The sequence below is a fragment of the Alexandromys fortis genome, unplaced genomic scaffold (genome assembly GCF_014885135.2).
Source record: "Alexandromys fortis isolate MF-2015 unplaced genomic scaffold, M_Fortis_MF-2015_v1.1 scaffold_38, whole genome shotgun sequence".
In the NCBI taxonomy this organism is placed as follows: Eukaryota; Metazoa; Chordata; class Mammalia; order Rodentia; family Cricetidae; genus Alexandromys; species Alexandromys fortis.
Window position 1 is genome coordinate 7329155 of NW_026067916.1, and position 23329 is coordinate 7352483.

Below are 23329 nucleotides of genomic sequence, written 5' to 3' on the forward strand. Positions count from 1 at the left end.
TATATATAACATAACACACACATGCACACACACACACACATATATGTTGTTGTATTATATTAATTTTGAAGTTGGCCAAAGGTGTACTTAAAGACCAATGATGGGCAGAAGGAACTTACAGTTTTACTCAGAAGTTCAAATTTGTCTCCTCAAAAATATTTTACCAATAGAAACCTGAGGCTGAAACAAATATGAAAGAAGGAAACAACATAACATTTTCAAATACTTTTTTGTATAGCTAAAATTTTAATGTTGCATTATGCTTTAACATGTATCTTCTAACTTTTCACTGTATTGTAGCTGCCAGGAGGTGGGGAACTCTGGATCTTTCCTTCAGAGGCCTGTGCAGTATTCAGAGCCCTCAATAAACAGTTGAGTGAAGGAATGAATAGTGATAAAATTTTATATCTATGTTGGCTATAACAACTGTTAAAAATAATAAAACGGGCCGGGTGGTGGTGGCGCACGCCTTTAATCTCAGCACTCGGGAGGCAGAGGTAGGCAGACCTCTGTGAGTTCGAGGCCAGCCTGGTCTACAAGAGCTAGTTCCAGGACAGGAACCAAAAACTACGGAGAAACCCTGTCTTGAAAAAATAAAAAAAAAAACTAATAATAATGATAAAACGGCGTGGTCATAATAAGAATTTGCTCTAGAAATTTGTAAGTTACATTTATTAACTCAGATACACACCATGTACTTAGATATTTTGTAGGACAGTGGAAAATTGGATACACTATACTTACAAAGATTTAGGGATCTAATTATATGTTCTTCTTTTATTTGGCCAATTATGTCAGGATTTGGAAAAATACACCAGAAAAAGTAAATAGTAGGACATTTACAATTGGCAGTCTGGATGGTGGGAATCTACTTATACACAGAGCTCTTTCTTCATCAAAAAGGCGTGGAAGTGGCGTGAAAGTTCCTCTATACCTCAGAGTAACTTCACCAAAGTATTTACAGAAGCAGCCACTACTTGGTTACTCTATGATTTCAAGCATTGTTGAACAAAAGTCATTTACTCTTTGAAATGCTTCCAACACATGAAAGCTATAGATGCAGAACAGCTGCAGGTGTAGCTGTTTGCACAGAGCTGACCTAGCATGTGTGGGCCCTGGGTTCACACTCCTGCATCTAATCCACAGCCAATCAGAGGTTCAAGGGGCTCCTCAGCAGTGCAGCCAGTCTGAGGCAGGTTTGGCCTACCCGAGACAATATTTTTTAAAAAAATTAAAGTTAATGGTAAACACATGCGTACAGAAGTGTCTGACACTTATATTGAAGACAAACTTAAGGAATACATAGCTACTTACTGTAGATGGTTTTAATTTTTAATCTAATATTTAAAATGGAAATATGACATTTTAGAGTTGTCCGGTCTTACGTTTGCTGTTTATGGGTTGAAACAATTTTATTTGCACACACCTATAATCCCAGTACTCAGAAGACTGAGGCAGGTAGATTATGCAGTAATGCCTTGTCTCAAAAATAAATCAAAGCAAAGAAGAAAAAGTACCTTTATAATCTTAGGAAAGATTAATTAAATTTTATTCCAAAAGACAATTACTTGAAAATAAAGAATCTGTTGCTTGACCAGCCAACTTGACCATTTTGTACTGCCTGGCATTTTCCCAATACCTATGGTTTATATACTTTTCCTCATCATGATGCATTATGTATAGAGTTTGTTTCCAAACTGTTAGTACTGGTTACTCTGGATGGACAGGATTAGATAATGACAGAAATCAAAATTATATTTTTTCTGATAATACTTAAAATAGACTGTGGTAAGTATTTTTGGGATCATACAAAATGTTAAATAGTCACCCTTTTAATTATCTTATAATTTGCTATATTAAACTCCACATGTGTTCCCAGTCAACAACATATGAAATACGGGCGTAATTGTGCATGTGTATACATACGTGTATCTCTCACCTATGTACGTTCCTCTTGCTCTCTCCCCCTTCTCTAGTTTAAACACACTCATATTTATTATCTACTATTTGAAACAGTACCTTAAATATCTTGATACAGTTTACAGGGAATCAACATTTTCTTTGCTAAATCATGCTATTTATGATAATCAAAGAGTTGCCCCTAGAAGTCTCTTTCCAGCTTAGCTTGGTTAATTTTATTTTCCCCCTGTGGGACCATGTTGACTTGAAGTAGAAGATGCTCTACCTTAACAAATCAGCAATGTTTCATAAGTTGACGAGCCTCCTCGGGCTTGTGTAACTAAAACCTGGTGATGAGCCAGGAGCAGAAAAATACATGTCATCATATATTAATGGACTCTAAGAAGTTAAAATGCATGGGTTTTTTTTTATTACGTATTACTTTCTATTTCTGGAACTAACCTATCTGAGCAAATCGTGCGTGAGGAAAGCCACGATGTGCACTGGAGGCAGAACAGAGTAAAATCATGCTGTTTCCCTGTTTACTTCCCCTAAAACATAGCGTGCTTTAGTCTCTGCGCTTCGTTATCTTCCATAAAGTGAAACTTTGCATGTTTGATGAAAACGACTACATTTGATCTTTGGAATAATGAGTTAAAAATGGCAACATGCATGCTATGAAAACGTTTGTGGTTTTTGCAGTGTTATCTTAGTGACGATGCTTGTATGTTATTTGCAGATCAAAGAATGGCTCTGTTTAAACTGTCAGATGCAACGAGCTCTGGGAGGTGAACTGGCTCCAATTCCGTCCTCACCCAAGCCCAGCCCTAAGGCTGCCTCTGTACCTCCTGCAGCCGCGGCCAGCAAGCCACCAGTACCATCAGAGCCTGCTTCCCCCAAGAAGGAACCTCCACCGAAGGCTGCCTCTGTACCTCCTGCAGCCGCAGCCAGCAAGCCACCGGCACCATCACAGCCTGCTTCCCCCAAGAAGGAACCTCCACCCAAACAGGACGGCCCCAAAGCGCCTGAGTCGAAAAAGCCACCGCCGCTGGTGAAGCAGCCAACCCTTCACGGACCTACCCCAGCTACAACCCCAAAGCCTCCAGCGGCAGAGGCCTTACCTGAGCCAGCCCCTCCCAAGGAGCCTTCTGCACCCCTACCTGAACAAGCCAAGGCACCTGTTGCAGATGTTAAACCAAAGCAGCCCAAGACGGCAGAGCCGCGCGCTGATGTTCAATCTTCAGCGGTGGCAACAACAAGGCCCGATGTTCCGAGCTCTCAGGTGCAGCCACAGGCTCAAGTGCAAACAGCCCCTCCTTTGAAAACGGACTCTGCCAAACCTTCCCACAGTTTCCCACCAACAGGAGAAAAAACCACCCCATCTGATTCTAGAGCCATGCCTAGGCCTGCATCAGACTCAAAAATTCTTTCACATCCGGGGCCCAGTTCTGAGAGCAAGGATCCAAAACACGTTGATCCAATTCCCAGAAAGGAAGAGCCTAAGAAAGCACAAACGAGGATGAGTCCTAAACCAGATGCCAAGCCAGTGCCAAAAGGGTCACCGACACCCTCTGGCCCACGACCTACCCCTAGTCAAGCTGCACCCCCATCTCACCAGCCCCTAAAGCCTCAGGAGCAACCAAGGCGGTTCAGTTTGAATCTGGGTAGTATCACCGACGCCCCCAAATCACAACCCACAACTCCTCAAGAAACTGTGACAGGGAAGCTGTTCGGGTTTGGAGCATCCATCTTTAGCCAAGCATCAAACTTAATTTCCACAGCAGGCCAGCCCGGACCTCATCCACAGACTGGGCCGGCAGCCCCAACGAAGCAAGCCCCGACTCCATCACAGACCCCTGCAGCTCCTAAACCCACAGGTCAGCTCCCACCAGCACCTGCCAAGGTGCCACCTGGGAAGAAGGAAACAAAGGCTCCGGCCGCTGAGAGCTTAGAGTCCAAACCTGAGCAAGCTCCAGCAGCAAAGAGGCTAGAAAAAGACAAGAAGCCCCCACCCAGTAAGGTCAGCAAACCTCCACCTGCTGAGCCTGACAAGACCACCAAATCGGAGCCAACCTGTCCGCTCTGCAAAACTGAACTCAACATAGGCTCTCAGGATCCTCCCAACTTCAACACTTGTACAGAGTGCAAGAGTCAAGTGTGCAATCTCTGTGGATTTAACCCAATGCCCCACTTGACGGAGGTAAGCAACACCTATATTACATATGAATGAGAATATGTGTCAGTTTGTTCTGAATAGTTGGGAACCCAAATTTCTGAGCAATGAAGTATGTTTCTACTGAAAAAAAGAGAAATAAATATTGATGGCTTGGAAGAGGTTAAAATCACCTCCATCCACACTGTTATGAGTTTTTGATCTCTGTGCTTTTATGGGTTATTGCACAAAACGTAAGAGATGAGATGTGCTAGAAAATTAAAATGATAGTGACCTCAGTATTTTACGTGTTAGAACCCATGCCAAGGCTCTTCCATTTCCATATGGGAAGTCCAGAAAAAAATTGTAATGCATAGTTGTCGTTTCCTACAACCCATCTCTTGTCTTTAATGCGGCGCATTGCTGAAATTCGTCTTGCCTTCCTTTGATCTCGGGATCTTGCTGTTCAGGCCAGGCTGGCTTGGAACCCACCATCCTTGCTTGAGCCTCTGGGGTGCTGTCACGCTATGGCCTTTAATGCATTTTCAAACAGAACTTTAGTTGATTAGATTCATATACAGTATAATCAAACACTGTTAAAACCTTGGTGTCAGTTAAGGATACTGTCTAGTAAGGTCAGTAGTTCTCGTGTGGTTGTTTAAATTTTCTCTATGTCTGTTGGTGGTGCCGTCTGCTGAGATAATAGAGTACATTTCTGGGAGCTGTGGAAGGCCAATGTCCTCTGTGACTAGTGAGAAGACACTCTAATGAGTTGATGTCCAGAACATTCTCTCTACAACGTAAATAACCAAAATGCAGTTGGTGACTCTCTACATGATCATATAGCTGAAAAAGAACTGAGTGGATAAGAACTGGTATTATGCTAAGGCAATATTAGAATCTTTGGCTGTAGGTCACTCACGGGTTAAATGATCATTACTATGTTAGATAAATAAAGCATTGCCTTAATAAATATTTCAAAAATTAAAATAACTGTCCATCACCTTATATCATTTTTATTATATTTTTTTACATTTATTTATTCAATTAATTATTTTACTTCCTGGCTACAATTTCGTCCTTTCCTCCTGGTCCTTCCCACCAACCTACCCAACACTATCCATTCCTCCTCTTCAGAAAAGGGCAGACCTCCACTGTATACCAACCAGCCATGGTAAATCAAGTTGCAGTGAGACTAGGCACCTCCTCTTTCATCAAGGCTGGACTAAGTAGGAGGAAAGGGTTCCAAACCAGAAACAGAGGCAAAAGACAGTCTCTGCTCCCACTGTTAGGATCCCCATAAGAAGATGAAGCTACACACCTGTCACATATGTTCAGAGGGCCTAGGTCAGTCCCATGCAGGCTCCAGTCTCCGTGAACTGAGGCACGATTAATAAAAACACAGAGACAGAACCTGGGGTCATCTTGAGATGCCCCTACAGCAGGCTTTTACCTGACTCTGAAATCCCCCGTTTCCGGTAGTCTCGTTCAGTACTTTCCCCATCCATCCATCCATTCTCCAACCTGGTCCCTGACTACTCGCACATCTTGTTTACACCCCCACCTGCCCTCGATCCACTCATGAAATCTCTTCTATTTCCCCTTCCCAGTGAGATCCGGGCTTCCACCCCTCCTCCCCCCAACCCTTCTTGATAATTGGTCTCTCTGGGTCTGTGGATTGTAACATAGTGATGCTTTATTTTACAGATAATATCCACTTAGGAGTGAGTACATACCATGTTTGTCCTTCTGAGTCTTGCCTACCACACTCAGGATGGTTTTTCTGTTGTACCCATTTGCCTGCAAATTTCATGATGTCATTGATTTTAACAGCTGTGTAATATTCCTTTGTATAAATGTACACATTTCTTTTTTTAAAGATTTACTTTTTATTATGTATACTGTTCTGCTTGCATTAATTGTGTGCACGCCAGAATAGGGCACCAGATCTCATTACAGATGGTTGTGAGACACCATGTGGTTGCTGAGAATTGAACTCAGGACTTATGGAAGAGCAGCCAATGCTCTTAACCTCTGAGCCATCTCCCTAGCCTGGCATTTTCTTTATCCATTCCTTGGTTGAGGGACATCTAGGTTTTTCCAGGTTCTGGCTATTATGAATAAAGCTGCTATGAACATAGTTGAGCAAGTACCTTGTGGTAGGACTGGGCATCCTTTGGGTATAAGTCCAAGAATAGTATTGCTGGGTCTTGTGGTAGATTGATTCCTACTTTTCTGAGAAACTGTCTTACTGATTTCCAAAATGGCTGTACAAGTTTTCACTCGTACCAGCAATGGAGAAGTGTTCTCTTTGCTCCACAGCCTCTCTGGCATTAGCTGTCACTTGTGATTTTGATCTTAGCCATTCTGACAAGTGTAAGATGGAATCTCAGAGTCTTTTTGATTTGCATTTCCCTGATGACTAAGGATGGTGAGTATTTTTTTAAGTGTTTCTTGTCCATTTGAGATTCCTCTTTTGAGAATTTTCTATTAGGATCTGTACCCCATTTTTAATTGGATTGTTTGGTATTTTGACATCTAGTTTCTTGAATTCTTTATTTTGGAAATCAGCCCTTTGTCAGATGTGCGGTTGATGAAAAACTTCTACCATCCTGAGGGTACTGATTTGTCCTATGATGGTGTCGTTTGCCTTACAGAAGTTTTTCAATTTCATGAGGTCTCATTTATTAAGTGTTGATCTTGGTGTCTGTGCTACTGGTATTATATTTAGGAAGTGGTCTCCTGTCCCAAATTCAAGGCAATTTCTCACTTTCAATTCTATCAGGTTCAGTGGATCTGGATTAATGTTGAGGTCTTTGGTCCATTTGGTTTTGAGTTTCATGCAGAATGATAGATGTGTCCATCACTTTTACACAAATCAAATCTACTGAAGGGCGCTTTCAGTCCGCTGTGTCTGATCTCGTGAGTCAATCAGGCAGAGCTGAAGAGGTTTGGATGAGACATGTCAGAGAATCCTTAGAGTTGGTCTTATTATTTGGGCTCCGATTTTTTTAAAATAAATTTTAATTAAAATAAAATTACCTCACTTTCCCTTTTCCATTTCCTCCCTCAGCCTCTTCCAGGTTCAGGTACCCCCCCCCCCTTCCAACTTTTCTTCAAACACGGGTAAATGGATGGACCTAGAAATACTATCCAATTCTTTAATAAACAAGCATAGAACGTTTTGCTCACTCTGAAAGCACAGGAGGTTGCCATGACTTTGCTAGCACCATGTGAAGGCACCTTCACTGCAGGATTCAGCAGGTTTGTTTTCTCAGCTGTGATGAGCCTTGCTAATTAACATTCATCTTTCAAGGCAGATACATATTGTTTCCTCAGCCCTTTGCGAGTGTTAACTGTTCTTATTGCCCGCAAATTAACTCCAGTATAAATGTAAAACACAAAGCAAAATTTAATTTCCTCATAGTTTTAGAAGAGCATTTGTGTGTATGTGTGTGTGTGTGTGTGCATTCATCCACAGTGTAATTTTTGTTTTCCTAGTACAGCTGCATTTATCTAAGCTGTTAAAAAATTGTACCCTTTAATGAGGAGCCTTATGGTGTCAACACAATGCGTTTATTGAAATAGCTGTAAAGCAAAAGAGCACTACTGAAAACAAAGCTGTAATTTCTATATTTTCTTAACGCAAACATGCATATAGAGTAAGAGAAGGATTGTGCCTTATAACACACATACAGCGCTGCATATATGTGTTTATATACACACCAACACTATTTGTTTATGTACTGATGTGCATTTACCACATTTAACCTATCAGGATTATTAACATTCTGTCAGAGTTTGCAGTAGTGGCCTGAGAAATCCTTGAGCACAGAGTCGGGAACTCTTCCTGGGCAATCTCTGGTAGTCTGGGTGTTGGTTAATCATGCCTTGAAGGTCAGAGTTTGGAAAGGAAATCATTTGAATAGACTGCAGAATTAGCCAGCCTGTGTGGAACTTTAATTTTGGATAGGTTTAAGGTGTAAGTTGTCTAAAGTTTTTAGATAGTTTAAGTGAGAGCCTATTTTAAATATGGCCCAGCAGGATATAAGGTAGCGATTATTCTTCACATAATTGTGCTCTGCAGCCATTTCCTTGCGTTTAGAAGGCTGGGTTGCAGGGGAGAGGAGATTTTGATATAGCAAAATGACTAGTATTCTTGCCCATGACTATGGTAAAGAATTCATTCAGTTGGTATAAGGCCTTTCCTCTGCTGTGGGTATAATCTACTGGCTAGTCCAATATTAACGAAGTGAATGAAAGTTAGTTCTTTTATTTTATGTTCAAATATTCGTGTTATTATTGCTTCCAAAGCTTTAGAGGAATGCCAGATGAGCTAGCTGAAAAGGTTGATGATACACTGTATCTACTTGTCTGTATGCCTTTACAGATATACATCCAGCACATATGTACATGTATTCTATTAGGCAGATTTATATGTGTCCAAATAGTTCTATTTAGGCTTAATTTACAGCATGAGCCCACTGTTACTACTAAATCATTTTGTTTGTTTGTTTTTCAATTGGGAAAGTGTTGACAGAGGGTTTCTGTCCCACCCGGTCCCGCAGCCATTCAGTCCCAAAGAAACACACAGAGGCCTATATTAATTAGAAACTGATTGGCCTATTAGCTCAGGTTTTCTAATTAACTAATTCTTACATCTTACATTAACCGATAATTCTTGTCTGTATTAGCCATGCGGCTTGGTGCCTTTTATCAGTGAGGCATTCTAATCTTGTGTCCTCCTTGTCTGGGTGATGACTGTAGACTGAGCCTTTTCTCTTCCCAGAATTCTCCTGTTCTAGTCGCCCCACCTATAGGTCCTGCCTAGCTACTGGCAATCAGCATTTTATTAAACCAATATAACTGACAGGTCTTTACGGGGTATAAAACCATTGTCCCACAGCAGGAAAGCATGTACTTCTAATCTTCATTTAGTCTCTATGTTTTTTTTTTTTTTTTTGGTTTTTCGAGACAGGGTTTCTCTGTGGCTTTGGAGCCTGTCCTGGAACTAGCTCTGTAGACCAGGCTGGTCTCGAACTCACAGAGATCCGCCTGCCTCAGCCTCCCGAGTGCTGGGATTAAAGGCGTGTGCCACCATCGCCCGGCTAGTCTCTATGTTTTTAAGCTCTGTTTGTGGTATATTTTTCTTGTGATTCGGTGTTACTGTACTATTAGTTCAGAAGGAATATTCTCAAAATATTCACACTTATTCCTTAAGAACAAAGAAATGATGTTCCTTTGGATAGAGTCAGAGTTTTCTATTTATTTTCTAGCATATATAACTATGCACCAAGTCTCTGTCTCTCTTATCCCCGTGACGGAGACAGATGCTTTCCTTGCTGTTCCATACTGCCTTCTCGTCATACTTTTTTTTTTCTTCTCCTTTCTCTGGCAGTGAAAAGACAGCCATTTTAGATTTGTATTGGGAGCAGCCAAAAGTATCCCACCTGTCCACCCCTTCCCAAGTACAACTGTCCTAAGGCTGCTTCCTGACCCTTTTGCACGTCATCCCTCGCTGGTCCCCGGGAATGCCAAAGTCTTCCTTCTGGTGGACCCTAGGGTACATCTAGTGTCTAGCCTGAACTTTACTGTTTAACTGTATAACGTCCAGTTTGCATAAATGGTGCTATAATCTGTTAACCTCTAGTAGCAAAGCACGGTTCTAAAGTCTTAATTTTTGTCCAAGCAAAATGTGGTTTATCTTGGATGAAGTTTTAAAATTTGCAGAATATCTTCCAAAAAAGAGCTGCAATGAACCAATCTGGAAAGATACTGAGCAAAACAGTCTAGGCTGGCAATGGCTTTCCCTTCTAAATTTTAGTACTTCTCATTTAGTTCAAATGCAAAAGATGCCAAACTGTCCTTTTTGTGGGTATTTGTTTTTGTTGTTTTTTTTTGCCTCTCTTTTCTGAAGTAACTTTTTATCATGAAAATAAGACAACATGAAATGTATTTCTTCATGCTGAATGAAGTCCTAGAGTCATGATTTTGCTTTCTTAGCAAGCTGATTTTGCATGGCCTAAATGGTGTAGAAATAGCTAGCATATATTTGTCACTAGGCAACAAATGAGCCTTTTGAGCTGATTAAGACCCAGCGGTAGATGGTGATCCTCTCAGTTCTTTCTCTTTAGCTGAGGTGGCTTCTGCATTCTGCATCACTTACAGCTGGTCTAGAAAAGACGAAACACATTAGTTTAGCAATGCATAATATCTTTCATCCACATTCACCAACATTACTTAATACTGTAAAAAGCATATGCAGCACTAAAAACTGTTTTAAAGTATGTCTATTGGTGCAAGTGTGCACAAAAATTAAAAGCTAAATGATCCCAGATCAATTATGAATAGAGGTCTCTACTAATAATCAGTTCCAGAGGAAGCACGTGGTAGAACTCTGTAGTCTGGCTGGGCATTTCTGACCTTTCTGACAGAGATCTCTAGTGCAACTTTTATAACAACATTTATAATGTGGTTATAATGATAAAGTTATTCAATTTCAAGATAAATTTGTTTTCTTTCTTGAATGATATTTATTTTCAATAGTCAAATACAGATTTAAAATTGAGGAGTTTTGCTCAATTTTTAAGGAATTAATGTTTCCTCACAGTCCTCATTTTGGATGGATTCTATAGGGTAGCTACATACCTCAGTGACCATATAAGTCATTTAACACCTTTAGTGTTCTCTAGATGAAGAAATCTGAACTAATTCTGTGGGTTTATACTTCACTGTAGATATTACGCTTTTATTAGGGATTTAGGTTATCATTTTATTCTAAACAAGCAGAATTTTGTACATAAGATTTATATTTTGAATGTTTCATAAGGAAAATTTGCTTGTAGTAAATAAAGAACAAAGATCACAGTGTATCAAATTCCCTTGGAAGATCTGAAAGCAGGTAGCAGCTCCACCTCACCTCCTCCACTCACCTTCTCCACTCACCTCCTCCACACACCTCCTCCACACACCTCCTCTGCTCACCTCCTCCGCTCACCTCCTCCGCTCACCTCCTCCGCTCACCTCCTCCACTCACCTCCTCTCCTCACCTCCTCCACTCACCTCCACTGCTCACCTCCTCCATTCATCTCCTCCACTCGTGCATGAAATTTCTTTTTGGCTTAATCCGGAATAACTTATTATTTGACAACTTATTAAACAGCTTTCTTTTTCATCATTTCAATTGCACACAAATAAAATAATGAATTATTATAAAAGAGAATGCAGAACTATAGTTCACAGGGATTTCTTTTTCACATAGACTCTCTGAACTTTGACTATTGTTTAAAACAGTAGCTATTCATCTGGAAGTCTAAAAAATGTTACAAAAATGTTGGTCTTGATTAGTATTTCTTTTTTATACTTTTATTTTAAATTTCAGATGTAGGATAAGTGTGACTGTGTTTCATTGAAAATTTTGTGTAGACAATGTTTGAAATGAACCTGATATCAGCTGTTTCCTCATCTCATTACTTTCATAAAGCAAGTATTCTAATGCAAAATACATTGGGCTACACACTTTTCTTCCATAGCTTTATGTGATAATTTAAGCCCATTTTAGGAATTAAACTGAGAATGAGAGACAGAGTTATTAAACAACAAAGATTTACTTTAGGAGCCAAGTCAATACTGTCTTTACTATATTTGTTTAAATAACCCAATGGAACTAGAGAACAAATACCACTTGTTCTACACTCTCTTGCTCATACTTCATTTGGTAATTTCTAGAATTTAACTCCTACAACTTTGTAAATATGGGGATATAAGAAAAAAAGCATTGTTTTCCACGGAACAATGTGTCTGTGTTGCATGGCTTGTTTATAAGGATGAAGTGGTTTGGGGGAGTCAGAAACATAGACATCAGCATCACTGTGTGTCTTAGTCAAGTTTCTGTTGCTACCATCAAACACCATGATGAAAAGCACGTTGTGAAGGACAGTTTTTATTTGGCTTACACTTTCATATTGCTGTTCACTCCTGAAGGAAATAATGACAGGAACTCAAACAAGGCAGGATCCTGGATGCAGGAGCTGATGAGGTGATGCTTACTGACTTACTCCCTCTGTCTTGCTCAGTCTGCTTTCTTATGAAACCCAGGACCATTAGCCCAGGGAAAGCACCACCTGCCATGGGCTGGGACTTCCACAATCACTAATTAAGACAATGCCCTACAGCTTTGCCTAGAGGTCTGTCTTATGGAGGCATTTTCTCAATTGAGGCTCTCTCCTTTCTAATGACCAGTTTAAATCAATTTGACATAAAACTATGCAGTGCACTGTAGGATTTATCTTTCCAGGTAAGCAATGAGCACTGATATTTGACAAGATGATAAAATGGTGGCTCTTCTTTCATATCATCTGAGAGTAAGATGTATATTTGTTAAAATTGCAAGAAATTTATTTATGTCAGTGAATATCATAGAAGTGCCCTACAATACATAATACATAATACATAATACATAATACATAATACATAATACATAATACATAATACATAATACATAATACATAATACATAATACATAATACATAATACATAATACATAATACATAATACATAATACATAATATATAATATATAATATATATAAAATAGTCATTTTATATACTATATAATGATATAATGTATGTATGTACTATAACACAGTAGTTATGAGTCATTGCAATCGTAACCTTATTCTCCACAGTATCTGTGTAATATTTTAGCCAGTTTTGAATGTGTGTTTCTGTTTTGCTAGAGATGAACCATCAGATATAATAGTCACCGTACTTATGAACACCAAGTGGCTGGCTCAAGTTAGGTTGTATTTTAACTATAAAATAATACTGAATTTTAAAGCATGTCTTAGCTGTGGTTTCTGCTGCTGTGATAAAACACCATGACCAAAAATAACTTGGAGAGTTTATTTCATCTCATACTTCCAGGTTTATCATATTTACCATATTGCAGTCTCTCATCGAGGGAAGTCAGGACAGGGAACTCAAGGCAGGAACCAGGAAGCAGAGACTGTAGCCGGAACCTGGAGACAGGAGCGGATGCAGAGGGAATGGAGGAGTGCCACTTAATGACTTGCTTCCATGGCTTGCTCATCCTGCTTTCTTATAAAACCCAGTACCACTAGTCCAGGGATGGCACCAGCCACAGTGATTTGGGCCCTCACACACCAATCATCAATCAAGTACCTGCACCAAAAACTTACCCAAAGTTCAATCTAGTGGGTGCATTTTTATCAACTGAAGTTTTCTCTTCCAAACTCTAGCCTATGACAGATTGATATAAAACTAGTCAACTCAAAGGGTAGTATGAACAATATAAAACTCATTAATTTTTCAGCAAATATTGCTTCACATTGTCTTTGATTGACCAACTGCAGTTGTGCAAACATATACTGTATCTGCCTCCATGCAGGATGTACTTGTCTCTCTACATGAGAAGTGCACCTTATATTCCTTGTTTTCCTTGTAAGCAATCTATTTACCTTTCCCAGGAATCACTATATTATACAAGATAGCTGGTGGCTACTGCATTCTCCATTGAATGGAGAGATTTCAGTGCTCTCGTTGTTAACAGACACATAATGAATGTCTAAATTGATCTGAAGATCAGGGTTCTTAGGTCTTGCTAATAATTAATAACAATAACCACACTATATGCTGTGACCATATCGGACTTTAGGTACTTATGTTCTCTGTTGTCTCTTCTGTTCTAAGTGTTTCATAAGTCTGTTTGTGGACTTCAAGAGCGTTTGGGTGAAATATGTCAACTTTGAGGTCATTGTTAAAAGACAGATTATGTTAGAAATATAGAATGCTAGTACTACTGCATATTGAAGATATTATATTTTCAGTGTTTTATTTTCTTGATGGTTATCCATCTTACATTAACAACTTTATTAATAGAATAATAAAAGTAATATTTTTAATAAAGTAGTCAGTGATCTAGGATCTATCTAAATATATATTACTATTTTTGCCTGTAAGTTATATCAATATCATGAGTTTATCATCTACTAATATTTCTTTGTTTTTAAACTGTCTGTTTATGTCCATGTTAGTTTTGGAAAATATTTATGTATCTTTCACATAGTCTGATTCTATGTTAATATATCTTAAGATGATATTTTACTTGTATAACATTTGTTATTAATATTGTTTATTCTTTTCTCATTTTATATAATTACATCTTAAAAATATTTGTCAGACTACACATTTTTATAAAACAGTTTGTTTGTATTTGTTTATAAAAGTGGTCTTTTGTATTTCTTTATAAATATCTGTAGTCTTTGTATTAGATTTTTATGAATTTAGGTACATGGAAGATGAAACATTTAATTTCATTTATTCAAATATACAAATGATTGACTCCAGATCATTTGGTAAACAACTCATTGTTTTCATTCTTGATTCATGGAGGCACTTTAATCATATAATAGACTTTTATTAAATCAATTCCCTTTTCTAAATCCTTTAGCTTTTTTTTATCAAAAGTAGTTTTATTTCATACAATATTTTCTGATCATGTTCCAATTTTAAGAGTGTTTCACAGTTTGAGTATCTTATTTTTTTATAAAACCACTTTTTGTATTTAAATATATGAAGTAGCAAATGAATCTTGGCCAAAGCGTCCTGTAATAGGGTATTTCCTGGGCTGGAATTTGACTTTGTACGTCTTGCAGCTGTAAATACCTTCCTTGTTCCCGGGTCAGAGTGTGAATGCTGATACCGTGGCACAACAGCGCAGGAGAATTGTGTTTGATCCTCCCCCCTGCCCACCCTCTGGTGCGGTGTGGAGCTGGAATGTTGGCGTGAACATAGTGGGCTTTGGTCAGTTTGAGGAATATCCTGCTTGTGAAAGTCACACTTTTAATGCAAGTAGCAAGCTAATGTTCTGTTTTTACCATAGAGATGGCTTTATGGCTGCCTACTGCGAACATAACCCTGACAAATTGCCAGGGTAATGAGAAGCCAGGGTCTTGCAGTGCTTATGTATACTGCAAAGTATATAGGACGTTATTATGAACTTCTATCTAATATTACAAACCCTACTCAAATGAAGCTAAAGACTGAACTGTAGTCCTAAAGACAGATGAAAAGTACGCCGTCTTTGATTGGCATCAGTCGTTGAGCCCAGAGTATGTTTCATAAACACTCTTATTCTTGGGTTTGGCTCTTAACCAACCACTTCAGCTTTCAGTGTTAATGGTAAAAATTTAGGGTCATGGAAAATATGTAAAGTGTTGGTGCCTGAAGGAAAGTAGTTGATTCTGTACTAAATATTTTATACATTCACTACTAAAATTTTTCTACATTTATTTTATCTTCATTAAAAATCCTTGCTTTATGAAAGTGATAAACAAAATTAAGAATCAAAATTTGTGAAGCTCATGGTATCATATTCAAGTATGCACCCCTCTAGCAGAAAATACTTACTGTAAGATTTAATGTATATTCTCTTACCTCATTGGATGGGCTGTATATTCTCACATACATATGTGCTTTGAAATCAATTTAGTAGCCTTTATTATAGACACGCACTTGTGGGCATTATTGAAATTATTTGCCACATTATAGAAATATACCTAATGTAATGACAAAATATTCTTGTCTTAAATATTAATAACTTAGTAGTTGATGCAAGTAATAGGCCAATGGTGGTTATAAACATTATCCTTTTTTAAAATTGAAAATGGATTCTTTTCCTACAATATATTCTGATTGTGGTTTCAAATTGCATAGCTCCCTCCAGCTCCTCCTCACTTCCCCACCCACCTAAATCACACCCATTATTTCTCTCATGAGAATACTATCAGAATCTAATATAATAATAAAATAGTAATTATGATGAAGATAAATAATGATAAACAAACAAAGCAGAATAGGGTAAAAGAAATGCAGAGGTCTTCTTTTTAATTTCTGGAATTATATTTATATTCATTTTGAATGTTTTTCAAATAACTTTTATATTTTCCAGTTATTTCTAGCTTACTATTTTAAAATTGAAAACTTATAGTCGTAAGTTTCTGTGTGGAAAGATGTTTTTGACATATCACATCACACTTCCTTCATCAGCCCAGAGTAAAAGCAGTTTTTCTTTTGTGCTTGCCAAACATAGGAGCGCTCTAGCAGAACCACACCCCAAGGAAATGCTGGGTAGAGCGTCCTGTTGATTGTGTGCCTTTACGCCAGCTGTACAGAGAGAATGCCTGCTACTAAGTTTGTGTTTTCTTCTAATGTTCACATATTCGTTATTTCAACTACGTTATGCAATCCATGAGTTTAAGAAAACAATACCCTTTCTAAAATCACATTCATGCAAAATTGATCATGTAAAATTTTGTAACGTTTGAGTCCCATATAATGGACTTACAGCAGTCTGAAGGGCTGCAGTGTCAACTGAGTCACGAAAACAAATGATCATGTTTTGAGACTGCTTTTGAAAGAAATCCTCTATTTCAAAATTTAACCCATTTATCAGGTACGAGGCCACCCATAGCCAATGTTCTTGTGATAATCAAATTGCAACGTACACATGCTTATTGATATTACAAATAGAACCAGATAGTATGCATGGAGAATAAATTACCACTACTTTTGTCTTTATGGAAAATGAAATTTATAGAGATGTACTCTCAGGAGATGCGAACAAACATACTCCTAGAATTAACGAAGTTTGAAAATGTTTCCAGTTTAATCCAATGTATGGACATGGATTATATACACATATGCAACTTACTGCTATCTGCGGTCTTGCAAGAAGGATATATTTTTAACCAAATATTTTAATTTTAACAAAAATATCACATTTTGAAATTTTATTTGGCAGAATTCATTTTCTGGAAGACACTCATTGGGAGATGCTGAGGCAGAGATATATTTCTGATATGTTTGCCAGCCTGCGAAAACAGATTCTCTTTAGTTATCACCCCAAGTGCAGTAAAACCGTGAATGTTTCTTTTTTTTCTTTTTTTTTTTTTTGGTTTTTCGAGACAGGGTTTCTCTTGGAACTAGCTCTTGTAGACCAGGCTAGTCTCGAACTCACAGAGATCCGCCTGCCTCTAACTCCCGAGTGCTGGGATTAAAGGCGTGCGCCACCACCGCCCGACTCCGTGAATGTTTCTAAACAGAAACAAAATGGATGAAGGGAAACTTCTTGATTAGATAAAGGAACATTGTTCAAAATGCTGTTATACATACGCAGTATATGAGGAGAAAAGAACTCCTCCTCAGACTATGTTCTATCATCTCACAGAAGCTTATCCTCCACATCCTCTGCTGCTCCCTTTTCATCTTTTACTGTGGTACTGAATAGTTTAAATTCTCATGAACAACTCTAAGAAAATATGGCATGATGGTCAAAGACTCATAATCTTGAACTTAAACTGGATTCTGTTTATTGACCTCTTGAACTATGTTGAGTGAGTCACTGCTCTGTGAGAATCTTCAGGAAGGCAATGTGATCCCCTTGGATTGTGGTGTGTTGCTCGAACATATAATGACCCTCAATAAACATTTTTGAATTAGTGAAAATACAATCAACCATGACTTCAGAGTGTGTTTGTAAGCATAGAATCACCTAAATACTTTTTGTATAATCCCTAGTAGCATTGACTGGACAAATAGAATTATTAAATGTTGAAAACCTCATTTTCATATTCCTAAGATTCTTTCCTTTGCCTCCAGCTTCAGGCAAATATTTCATCTACTTTTCAATCTAATTTCCCTAGCATTTCAAAGGACAAAAAGAAAAGATACATATAGTATTTACCAAAAACTTTCTTCAAATAGATCCTTCTTTTGAATTTGGGTGCATTGAGAATAGCAAGTCTTTTGTTGTGACTGGGGCTTATATAATGTCACTGCTTCATGGAAGAGATGTGGTCTTAGTGGTGTTATAAGAACAAAGTAGCAGAGGTATTGCATTGGCACCTGTAGTACCTGATTGCCTGAGTTTCAAAAGCAGCCTAGCTTAGCCATTTCTTTTTTTGGTACACATTCCTTATCCTGTAGAATTGGCCAGTGGATTAATGTTTAAAGGTAGTTTATGGCACTTGACAAAGCAAAATCACTGCTAACTTTGTTAATCAAAGCTGCCAGGTCTAGAAGACATATGGCATCAAGATCCACTCTTTTCTATACAGCCAAGATTGAAATTATTTTTTTTTTCCTAACTGAAGAGTCACTTTTGAGATGAGTTGTTCTGGTTAACAAAGTAGGTTTTGTTGTTAAATGCCAAGTTGGGAACATTTACTCTGAGCTTGTAAACTTATTTCAGATTACCTTAAAATGTGGCAAAAAGAAATGGGCCTTGAGTAAATGGAAAGTCATTACTAAGCTTCTTCCCTCCCGATGTCAACCCTATGTCTGTCTTTATTGGATGGTGAACTTTTCTCAATGATTGGGTCATTAATATAAATGCTTTCTTTACATATGAAAAGAGCAAGTTATCTGTAGGGATTTGAAAAGAGTTTAATGGGAGAAATTTTATCATGGAATACTTAGAAAAGCCTTAGAAAACTGACAAGAGATTACAAACAAGAATGCATTGATGTGAGAAATAGTGAATTGCTGAATCCATATCTGACGTGCTCTTGTGCCTATTTTCTTTCCAGACATGTCAACAAGTCATGTCAATACCCTCTAAAAATTTCAGATTGAAGGTTTTATTATTATACCGATTTTTTTACTAAATCATACTGACATGTCAAAACTGTTTTATCTAGCTTCAGTTCTGAAGATAAACTAGTGAACATTGACTAATGAAAGTATATTTTTAGTCTCAGTGAAATGTAAACAGATTGGATAGGCATTATTTGAGTTACACATATAAACAATTAGGCCATTTGAATATTTTACAGTTTTACAATTTATTTTTTGAAAATTTACAGAGGTATTTATTTTGATCATATCCACACCCCCAAATTCTCCTGGACCCTCTTCTGCCATGCCCTTCCCAACTTACTTATATTTATCCCTCTGAATCCAGTTTTGATACCCTTGTTTGTGTAGGTTTACAGTGATCATCTGGAGTATGGGGAACCTACTTACGGGTATAAAGATAAGTATTTAGAATGTAGTGAGATACAGTATCATTTTAGCAAAACAATTTAAGTTTTCCTGTAGGGTTAATGGCCTCTCCAGCTATGAGTTCTTTGCTAAGGTCACAGCACCAGACATTGGTTCCCTCCTGTTGAAAGAGCCTTAAGTGCAATCAGATCATTGATTATTCCAAAGCATCATTGCAACATTCAACATATCTTGCCAGCAAAGTTTTTATTGTAACCTGCAGAATTTGCATCTGGGTGGGATCATTGATAACTTTTCTCTTTCAACAGTCTGCATAGCACCTTCCACACTATGACGACTAGTTAGCAGGGAGGAGGCTTCCGTGTTAGTACTAGTTGTTCCCAGTGTGTCTGTGAGATCACTCCAAATAGTGTAAGCTATCGCCATTGCTCTTGGTTGCCAGCCATTACCTGAGGGTAAGACACTATTGCTGAAGATACCATACATTTATGTCATAAAACTTGAAGAAATCATTTCAACTTTAACTGTAATATTAGTAATTTATCCTTAAAATGTTAATATTTAATGTAAGTAATTAAATATAATTTAATTTCCCTGTAAGTTTATGTTTTTTTATTTCTGTGAAACAAATTTTTACCAATTTAACAGCTTCAAACATCATGAAGTCACTCACTATTTTGTAGATCATAAATCAAGCCTAGATTGGGAGGGTTCTATGATTAGAGACTTTGGATAAGAATCAAAGTCTAATTTCCATCCGAACTCAGTAGCTTTGGTTGTAGGACTGAGTTACAGATTGGGGCTTCTGGAATTCTTTTCCTCATGTTTTTTCCATCTCAGAGCCAATTAGGAAGCATTTTGCTCATATGAAATCCATCAGATTATAGTTAATCTAATCAATAGATGACTGTGTTGATTTACACAAAAGTAAACTAATTAGTAACTTAATTCTGACATGATATCCTATAATGTTTAGAGTTCTACTCATATTCAATGGGAGAATTAATTAATAAAATTAGCCACACTATATTGCAAACTAGATTGTAGAGTTGCGTCTGATGAAGAGAAGAACTTGACCAAGTTCATCAGTTGACTGAGTGGATGGGAATAGGAAATGTGGGAGACTCCATGGTTTTCATCCAGGCATACTGGGTCAGCAGTTATAAATTCAAGTGATCTGTTTTCTTAAGAGTTGTGTGGGTATGGAGGTGGGATCTAGAAGGACTTGGGGTAGGGGGAAAGACTGAAGAAATGTCTAATAAGATGGGAAGTTGCTGTTTAGGGGGAGTAGTGTTATTCAAGTCTAGTTCTCAAAAGATTTTTCAGGATAATTATTTGGTTTGGATGTTATCAGAATAGAAATGATGTCAAAGTCAGGGTGTTATAACATGGAAGGAAAGAACACAGAAAACCAGACATTTTGCCTAAGAAAAAGAATTTTTGTTATTAAGAAATGAGAAGTGAATCTTTGGCAAGGGCATTTTTAAAGAAAAATTTAAAAATATTTAAGGGAAACAAATGATTGAGTGCCAGCTATAATGGTGATAAAATTATCTCTTTGTAACTGCATTTTATGTTAACTACAGATATTTTCTTTAAAATGTACATGAAGACCATCTGATTAATATCTGCCATTCTTTCATAGCTAAAGACTCAACAGGTGAAAAGCTAGTTAGTGTTTACTGCAACATTTCCTTTAGTAGGAAAAGTAGCCATTAAAAAATTATGGAGACCTACATTTCCTGAATTAGACAGTCACAAGAAGAAAGCATGGAACCATGTAATATATGTGATATGCGATCTATCATCGGCATTTGCTAAGCTCTCTCGGCTGTCAGGTAGCAGCCCTGCAAGTACAGACTTTTGAGCTGCATTATCACCGTCCCTATTCTACAGAAGGACCTGAGCCCACAGGAGTGGCTGCTTTCTCAAGTTAATGTAGCACTCTGTATAGAAAATTTAGTTCCAATAGTCTGTCTCCAGATTTGGAAGTTTTAACTCATCTTCAAAATTGCCATTCGAAGTTTTAATGCTGTGATCTACAACTTTTAAAATTGTAATAGTGCTGTTTGGAAAAGTTGAATTTTATAATATAATGTTAAACGAGAAAACACTGTTTTATGAAGATTGCAAAGATCTTAGATTAAAATATTATTTTCCATTTTTTTCAGGAAAAGTGGTCAGTCATCAGCAACTTGCCTCAGTATCATTAGCTATCCAGAATATCGAGAGTTATTGCTAATACCACGAGCAGCTATCATTTGCATAGGTAGCAAACACATCTTTGAAATAATCATCCTTGGAGCCAACATATTTTATTCATACTAAGTACTAAGTCACATATCTATGAAGATGAATTATATTATTATTAAAGCTGTATAAAGGAAAATGGAAGGACTAGAAAACAACAATGACACCAGAAGAGAGGAATCTGTTACTTGGGTACAGTACTTGAAAATTAACTATGAAGAACAGAAAACATTATTTGCCTAACTCCATTATATTCTTATGTAAATATTTTTCTCAACTAACTTACACAAAAAGATAAGTAAGGTAAACTTTCAGTAAATTCACAAATGAGCTATATGAGGCCAATTGAACATCAATAGTGTTGCGAACACTAGGTTAGTCTATATGCCAAGGTACAGAGTTCAGTTCTAATAGGTTTGGGATATAGGTGTGAATATATGTGAATTTGAGGGGTAGCTATGTACTATTATTTATTTATTGCTCATAAACAATGACCACTACTAATTCAGATTTAAAGGTTGAATTTTCTAGAAAGAAAAAGTTTTCAAATCTTTAGTCCAAAAATAAGCAAAGAAAAAAAAATACATTCTTTGCTAGGATTTCACTGTCAAACTAGAGAGATCAGATGGGGCAAAAAATATCATCTGCTCAAAACAAGGGTTTCTAAATATTCTTGGTTATTGGGTACTAAGTTCTTATTCATATTTTTTGCATAGTACACCAAGCAACATCAGCTCAGCTATCCTTATTGAGTAGCTGAATGTGAGCTAGAAAAGGGTAGCACTTTGTGAAGTGTCTGATGACTATGACTTGTGTTATCTTGAAAATTCTAAACACAGTGTAGCTTAGCACTGCTCTTCAGGTGCTGCGGAAGCCCACAACACCCCCACACGTACCTCTCTCTTTAATTCATTTAGTAAAGCCTGTGCTTCTGCCACAGGACAGATGGCTCTTCCCGGCTTGGGTGCCATTCTTCCACTTTCCAGATTTACCCACCATCGCTACACACATTCCGTCAGGTACAGCCTGCCTTAGGTTTCCTGAAGGGAAAGAAGTCTTCCCCATCACTGACTACCATCCTCTGTAAATAACAAGAAGAGTGCATCTCTAGGTGCAGTGCTCCTCTGAGCCAACTTTCTGTCAAGAGAGCTCACCAGCAACTGGATAATCGTATGCAAGCAGATAAAGCTTTTGATATACATGCTCCTATGGCTACAATATCTCCTAATAAGGGACTGGAGGATGACCAAGATGGGATGGCCTTTTAAAATTGGTTAGGAATATCTTTATCTTTAACAGTTTTTTTTAGCTACATCAAAATCCAAATTTGTCTGATTAAACATATCAAATCTAGGAACTTATCATGTTAAATTTTTCTCAGATAAGCTCTAACCTTTTTCTAATCAGTAGCATCTTCATAGTGAACTGAATCAGTTACAAATGTTAATGAGTTAATACCATAATTCTAGAATGGAAATTAACAATAAACACCCAGTTTGTGGAATCACAATTCTCTTAATCTGTTTTAATCAAAAGAAAGAGGTTTCTGTGATGGGTGAGTTATGAGTCTTTTTTTCTCTCAGATAGTCCAATTTGTTGCTGTTTTTTACTTTCAATGATAAGTTTGAACTGTCCAGTCTCTGAATGGCAACAAAAACTCTTATGCTATTCTCTCTCATCTCTGAAGAGGGGCTTCTGTCACTCTTTACCTCCATATCAGTGTCCCATTGCTTTAACAAGTCTCTTTCCTCCAGAGGGGACTAAGGTCTCAGTTCTTAGCTCCTTTATTTCAGCAAACAATTAACACTAAACTGTCAAAAAATGAGTTCTGTGTCCCAAGATATAGTATAGATAAACTACCAAATATTCAGTCAGCATTTGGGGCCAGGTCTAAAGTAAGTGAAACTTGCTAAGGTCTGCAAGTTGGTGCAGTACGTCCGCCAAGAAGGTGGGAATCACCAACCATCACCACCACCTTCCTTGCCTCCTCAGAGTGCAGCATCGT

General features: G+C 37.7%; 1 protein-coding gene across 2 annotated transcripts in view; it reads left to right on the forward strand.

The window, feature by feature from the left end:
- Pclo (piccolo presynaptic cytomatrix protein) overlaps positions 1-23329 on the forward strand; it is a 288549-nt gene that overhangs the window by 25493 nt on the left and 239727 nt on the right. The window contains exons 4-5 of one of the 2 annotated variants that reach the window (XM_050139687.1): positions 2639-2766; positions 2851-4099. In XM_050139687.1, the coding sequence (XP_049995644.1) occupies positions 2639-2766; positions 2851-4099 (1377 nt within the window). Of the gene's footprint in view, positions 1-2638; positions 2767-2818; positions 4100-23329 lie in introns of both variants that reach the window. The other variant, XM_050139688.1, reaches the window with a different exon arrangement.